The 7,300-nt window shown below is 38.4% G+C and overlaps 1 protein-coding gene across 1 annotated transcript in view; it reads left to right on the top strand.

The window, feature by feature from the left end:
• Nucleotides 1-7,300, top strand: part of cep72 (centrosomal protein 72) — a 141,568-nt gene that overhangs the window by 34,161 nt on the left and 100,107 nt on the right. The window contains exon 5 of the mRNA XM_043718946.1: nucleotides 6,765-6,873. Coding sequence (XP_043574881.1) covers nucleotides 6,765-6,873 — 109 coding nt within the window. The remainder of the gene's footprint in view (nucleotides 1-6,764; nucleotides 6,874-7,300) is intronic.

Raw genomic sequence — 7,300 nt, 5'->3', positions numbered from 1 at the left:
CTCCTCCCTGACCTATCACCTTCATCCCCTCCCCCACTCACCCATTGTACTCTATGCTACTTTCTCCCCACCCCACCCTCCTCGAGCTTATCTCTCCACGCTCCAGGCTCACTGCCTTTATTCGTGATGAAGGGCTTTTGCCCAAAACGTCGATTTCGCTGCTCCTTGGATGCTGCCTGAACTGCTGTGCTCTTCCAGCACCACTAATCCACAACCTTTTACCAGTTATTTTCTTCCAAACAAGTTATTTTATATGTGTATTTCTTCTCCCACATTTTATAAACTTTTCCATTCATCTGTGTTAGTCATTCTAACTATAATCTTTCTGGGAGCAAGTTCTTATTCTAACCACTCTTTGGGAAGGCTTCTACCAATTTTCCTGTTGGATTTATTTTTGATTATCTTAGTTTTGTGAACTCTCATTCTGTTCTTCCCCACATGTGCAAGCATCTTCTCTACACCTGCCCCATAAAATTATTTTTTGAATGTTAACATTTTCTTTCTGATACCTGTCAGTCTTCTCTTTTCTTAAGAGTTCCAGCCTGTTTCATCTTTCCTGATAGAATTTATTATGTTGCATTTTAGATTTTAGACCCACCTTCAGTGCTGTCCTTTAGCTAGTATAAATGCCAGAATTATTCGGACTATACCCATGAATGATCTAACCAAAGTTCTATGTTAATTTTAACATAGGTGCTGTGCTTTTCAATTCTATTCCTGTAGAAGGTGCAGCCTTAGAATAAAGGGAAGGCCTTTTAGAATGGAGATAGGGAAAAACCTCTTCAGCCAGAGAGCGGTGAATCTATGGAGTTATTGCCACAGAAGGCTGCGAAGGCTAGGTCATTGAGTATATTTAAAACTTAGGTTCTTGATTATCAAGAGTTATGGAGAGAAAGTGGGAGAATGGGGTCTAGAAACTTATCAGCAATGATTGAATAGTAGAGCAGACTCGATGGGCTGAATGGTCTAATTTCTGCTCTGATGTCTTATGGTCTTATGTTATTATAACTGAGTCCCAGTGTTTGATTACATCATTTATAGCTTTATTATTCTGTTGTTAATTTGTGATTTGTTTTTCTGTTTTCCAAGATAATCTGTTCCTCAATCTCATTTAGATACACAACCCTCAATAGTTATCATAAAAATCATAGAATCCTGATAGTGTGGAAACAGGCCATTCAGCTCAATAAGTCCAGCCTGACCTTCCAAAGAGTGACCCACCCAGCCCCATTCCCCTACCCTATTACTCTACATTTACCCCTGACTAATGCACCTTACCTACACATCCTGAACACTAAGAGCAATTTATCATGACCAATTCACCTAAACTACACATCTTTGGATTGTGGGAAGAAACCTGCGCAGACAGTGGGAGAATGTGCAGACTGCACACAGAGTTGCCCAAGGCTGGAATTGAACCGAGATCCCTGGCACTGTGAGATAGCAGTGCTAACCACTGAGCCACAGTGCTGCCCTTTAAGCCACTGTGCTGCCCTTTAAGCCACCGTGCCACCCTTTAACCACCGTACCGTCCTTTGGGTCTCCTTATTTTTCCTATCTAAACACACCACTTAGGCTTATCCATATTGAAACTAATTTGCCAATTGCACACCCACAAGCAAGTTTACTGATATTTTCCAGTATTTTGTAGCAGTCCTCTTCTGCATTAAATACACCAGCATGATGTTAACGTTTTGACATTGTGACGTTGGTCCCAGCGCATAAGAAACATCACTTCTAATCTTTTGCCTGTCTGAAATGTAGCTTTCCTTTTTCTTTTTGTAGCCAGCTTGCTACTCCTTCTGCTACTTGTCCTGTATGTTCTTTGACTTGTCATAAGTATAATTATCAAAGGATGTTTTAAAATCCAAATACTGCATCAACTGCATTATTCTTTTTGTTTTTGTTTTTGTTTCTATTTTCTTTATTTCTATTACTTAAGTAATCCAGTAATGTTTGCCAACCATGGCCTTTTGCATATGCATTATACTGACTGCAGTCTCTGGATCTTTTTCTGTTACATCTTCGAGTAGGGATTCCATTAGCTTTCCTGTTATATGTATGTGTAGGTTTTCTATGATGATGCAATAAAAAGACTAATTATGGTAATTGTATTTCCGAATAAAGGATCTTGTTACCCACAGTATCCCTGTATATACCCCTATCTCTGTAACTCTGCATTTACCATGTCTGCACATCTCTGGACACTATGGACAATTCTACCATGGCCAATCCACCTGACCTGCACATTTTTGGTAGGTTAGGTGGATTGGTAGGAGACTGGAGCAGCCAGCAGACGCCATTACTGACACTGGGAGAATGTGCAACCTCCACACAGTCACCCAAGGCTGGAATCAAACCCAGGTCTCTGGTACTGAGAGGCAGCAGTGCTAACCACTATACCACTGTGCTGACCATTGACAGTAGAGATTTAACAACTCAGTGCAGATGGTAGTGAATGTGAGAAGATGGAAAGAGCAATTAGTCTTTTGTAATTCATTCACCTGCATCTGATCACTTTATAGTGTTACCTGAAACTTTGAACAAATGGCTTTCAGACAAGTAATCTGGTCAATTCTGACCCCTGGTCTGCTTTTGTGTTCCAGAACTGAGTTCAATTTTTACCTTTATGAAGCAATATAGAAGTGCTTTCCTGCTGTCACTTGGGATTCACAAACATTTTTCCGATAGGGTTGCTGGAGAGCAGGCAGATTCTTAAATTCTAGAAGGAGTCTGTTCCCTTGTCCACAGTAATTGAATCTAAACATATTGCTGCTGTTGTTGTATTTGTTGAGATCATCATAGACCAGGAATCAAATCTAGAATCTTCTGATTTTGTTGGCTTCATTTCGACGGTTTGTTTTCGTGCTGTCCCATCTCTATGACTAAATAACTATCAGTCTCCTACCAATTTGAAAGTATTTTTAGAATAACTTTGATCATGAGAATTAGAAGTACAGTTTTCTTGAGGGATTTTCCACCATAAGATACAAAGTAGGGCTACATTCCATTAAATAGGGAAATATAAACCCATTTGAGATCATTAGACCAAGGTACGTACAAAATATCTAATGTTTGTCATACAACTAGACTTGCAAAAGGTGGCGATTCATTCAAAAAAACCAATTGCTTGAACAAATCAAACATAGACAATATTTCTGAGGGTAAAGGGCTTGTTCTGTGCAGTAAATGAACCTGGAAACTGAGTACTTACAACTAGATCACCAAATATAAAGATCTGTGTTAAAATTGTTTCCTCTGAAGCATCCACTTGATTTTCAAGATGAATTGCATAGTTTATTGAATTGCACAGGTCGTGAATGGAAAATCGGTACAATTTATTACATTGTCTGTTTATTCCATCAGAATGAAAATATTTAATTACCTAATACTCTATGGTGCAGTTGAGATAACAAGTTAATTTGAAATATTGAAAACAGTTAAACTGATTTGATATAAATATATCTTTATGACATCAGAGCTGTTACTGTGACATGAAGGTATCATGGGTATTGAAATACCCAGTATATAAATGTCCGTCCATTAACTTGAATAAAACTGACTTCAAAGGTAAATACAAAAATGTCTCATTGTCCGTTTCATCTGTTCTGTGGTAAAACTATGCTGCAGGTTATGATGATACAGTAGCTACTTTTCTAATTTTTCTGGGTGCGTGAAATCTTCAGATTCATTACCTTTAAAGTACTACAAATTTTACAAATAATTTTAGCTTCCCTCATTAAAATTACAGCTAAATACAGATGCTGATGACCAAGCTTTAATGTTAAAAAAGTTACATTTCCATCAAAACAATGATTTTTAATTTCAAAAGCAACACACCATGTTTAGAAGGAAGATGAGGAAAATCTTTTTCACACAGAGGGTAGAAGGAACTTGGAGTTCTCTGCCTGAAAGAGAATAGATCCAAAAATCTTCAATTAATTTAAACAAATTTGGCCAAAGCATTGTAGATTTCTAGTAGGAATTGGATATAGCAATTGGGACTAAAGAGATGAAAGGATATGGGGGAAAATCAGGAACAGATGATTGAGTTGATTGATCAGCCATGATCATAACGAATGTCAGAGCAGGCTCAAAGGGCCAAATGGCCTACTCCTGCTGCTGTTTTCTGTGTGTCTTTTTCAAGTGTTGAACTCTGCTGGGCTATAGATCAAATCTTGAAAACTGATATTCGGGTTGGGTGGCTCATCTTGTGGCAGGCAGAGATATGATCAGTCATGTGACCTTTTCATGTACCATGAAATTTCTATGGTTCTGAGAGTAAGGGTTTGTACAATATCACCGATACTGAATAGCACTGATCCATCTTTTAATTTACCTTCCAACATTTATCAAAACCATTTTTCAGAATTATTTAATTAGATCTGGAATACTTTGGGATGGTATGCTGCCAATTATCTCCCAACAATTGTAAATTTTACCTTTTATTGCAAATGTATGGTCAGTCAACAGCGTAGCATTTTGCTCATTGGGCATGCTGTGCTGGATCTTGCTGTTAACCAATCCACATTTTTCTTTTCAGCAATTTTGTAATTTGTTCCCTCTGCTTTATATTAGATTGTTCTTACTGGTAGCGTCAATTTACTGTTGAGAGTATTCAGCTGTCTCGTATTTTGGAATGGGTACATTCCAATTTAATTGTAGCACTTAACACTTTCACCCAATTGTCATTTGCAGCTGAGTATGTATGATTCTTTTAAGCTAATGTTTGCAGTAGAAAGAGCCACGCACAAATAATGCAGTATTTGTACTGATAAGACAATGACCATTTTGAATGAGATAATGTTACAGTATCCACAAGCAGAGAATGCATCATAAGAAAAACACTCAATAGTTTCAAGATATTCTCATTCACTTCTCTACTGCATGATAAATTAATGCTACTAAAGGGACAATTTTGGAATAAGTATAATGTGGAGGAGCCAGTGTTGGACTGGGGTGGACAAAGTTAAAAATCAGAGGCGAGAGTGGGGTGCTGGAAAAGCACAGGCAGTCAGGCAGCATCTGAGGAGCAGAAGAATCGACGTTTTGGGCGTAAGCCCTTCATTCCTGGTGAAGGGCTTATGTCCGAAACGTCGATTCTTCTGATGCTGCCTGACCGGCTGTGCTTTTCCAGCACCACACTCTCGACTATGATCTCCAGCATCTGCAGTACTCACTTTCTCAAATTTAAAAATCACACAACAACAGGTTATAGTCCAACAGGTTTGTTTGGAAGCACCAGCTTTCGTAGCACTGCTCCTTCATCAGGTGGTTGTGGAGCAGGACCATAAGACACAGAATTTATAGCAAAAGATTACAGTGTAATGCAACTGAAGTGATATATTGAACAAACCTAGACTGCTGTTAAGTCTTTCATATTTTAGAATGGGTTGTGGGTTTCAGGTATTAATATGTAAATCCCAGAAGTTCTTTTAAGTCACATTCCCGAGATAACTTAAGGTTTTATATTAAAAAAAAGAGACATCTCAGCTCAGACTGTCTGTATCCCAATCTTCAGTCAGACTGGTTCTATTTCCAAAGTGGAATTTACAAAATATTACAGAGATTGACTGTCTGCAGATTGTGCATTTTTTGAGCAAAATAGAATGTATCTGCAAATATTCTGCCAATACAAATTCACCGCATAGATCTATATGCGTGTGCATGAGAGAGAGAGAGAGTGTCAATGTGTGTGTGTGAGTGCACGTGAGAGAGTGTGTTTATGTGTGTGCAAGCCTGGTAAACTGTGTGTGTGAGTGTGATGGAGTATAAGCCTGTGAGGGAGTGTGTTCGTGGGTTTGGAAGACTTCAACCACTTTTATATTGCATGCAATTTCCTCCAGAGAAGTGCCTGTTATTACAGGTTCCATCACATTAAAGTAGGAAAGTCTCCTTGATGCTTTCAAGAAGGATCTGCAGTTGATGGTAGGAGGTTACTCCTGCACATTTGTCAAGTTTACTCACCTTTTAAACTTGCGTCTTCATGCTTCAAAGGACCGGGAAACAATCTTCCTCCAATTTATGGCTGACTTGCTTCTCATTTTCTTGCTTTGTCAGAGACAGTGCAGACTGGGACAAATCTTTTTATTTGATTTACTTCAATGAAATTAAGATGAATTAAAAGAAAACATGAGGATTTTCCGAAGAGGCAGCCTGAGTGAAACTTGTCAACAGTGCAATAAATAAACAATACAAGTAACTACCAAAAGAAAATGATTGTAGGTGAAGCCAAACAGCTCAAAATTGAGCAGAGAAACTTTGACATGAAGCAAAATGACCTAATTTCAAAACAAAACTTGCAATATTTGAAGATAGTGAGATATCTCTGAGACATGAATAGATACTGCACATGAATGCAAAATATGTTTTAAATGATACTGCAAGTGTTCAGAATCTTGGCAGCGATCTTCAGCAAAGTTGAGAATCTGTGTTTCCCACAAATTTCTAGGAAAAATACTTAAAACTGATTCTACAATGCATTTTGTGGTGGGTAATGACTGATCTTTATGTAACCCTACAATTACTGGCTCTTTTAATCAAATATGTTGCAATGTTTAATATAGCCGAAAGCTACAGAAAAATTAAATCTTAATCAAATTAGATGGTGCAACAACTTGGCTCATAAACAGCTGATGTACAGGTGTATTTTTGGCTTCAAGAATTATGAAATAGCATCTCTATCCTTTTTATTAAGTGAAGTTGAATAACTTTGGCACTTTACAGTTGACCATTACGTTAAACGGTGATGTGCTCTTTTGCAGATGATCGACCGATTAGAGACAGTGAGCGCAAAGCAGCACTAATGCACTTCACTTCAGATCAGGCACATGAATTCCAAGATTGTCCGGTTGAGGAAGAAGATAATGAAAGGTGAGAAGAGAAGGAGGCAACAATTTGATAATTTACTCTTGGGTATGTGAATGTATGTATTTTTTAAGTTAACAGCTCTCCCATTACACTGTGTGAGTTGGAGGTAAAGAAGGCGTTTGGTATGCTCTCCTTTATTGGTCAGAGTATTGAGTACAGGAGTTGGGAGGTCATGTGCAGCTGTACAGGACATTGGTTAGGCCACTGTTGGAATATTGCGTGCAATTCTGGTCTCCTTCCTATCGGAAAGATGTTGTGAAACTTGAAAGGGTTGAGAAAAGATTTACAAGGATGTTGCCAGGGTTGGAGGATTTGAGTTATAGGGAGAGGCTGAACAGACTGGGGCTGTTTTTCCTGAAGCTTCGGAGGCTGAGGGGTGACCTTATAGAGGTTTACACAGTTATGAGGGGAATGGATAGGGTAAATAGGC

This window comes from Chiloscyllium plagiosum, chromosome 29 (assembly GCF_004010195.1).
Source record: "Chiloscyllium plagiosum isolate BGI_BamShark_2017 chromosome 29, ASM401019v2, whole genome shotgun sequence".
NCBI lineage: Eukaryota > Metazoa > Chordata > Chondrichthyes > Orectolobiformes > Hemiscylliidae > Chiloscyllium > Chiloscyllium plagiosum.
This window is presented reverse-complemented; position numbering and strand designations above follow the sequence as displayed.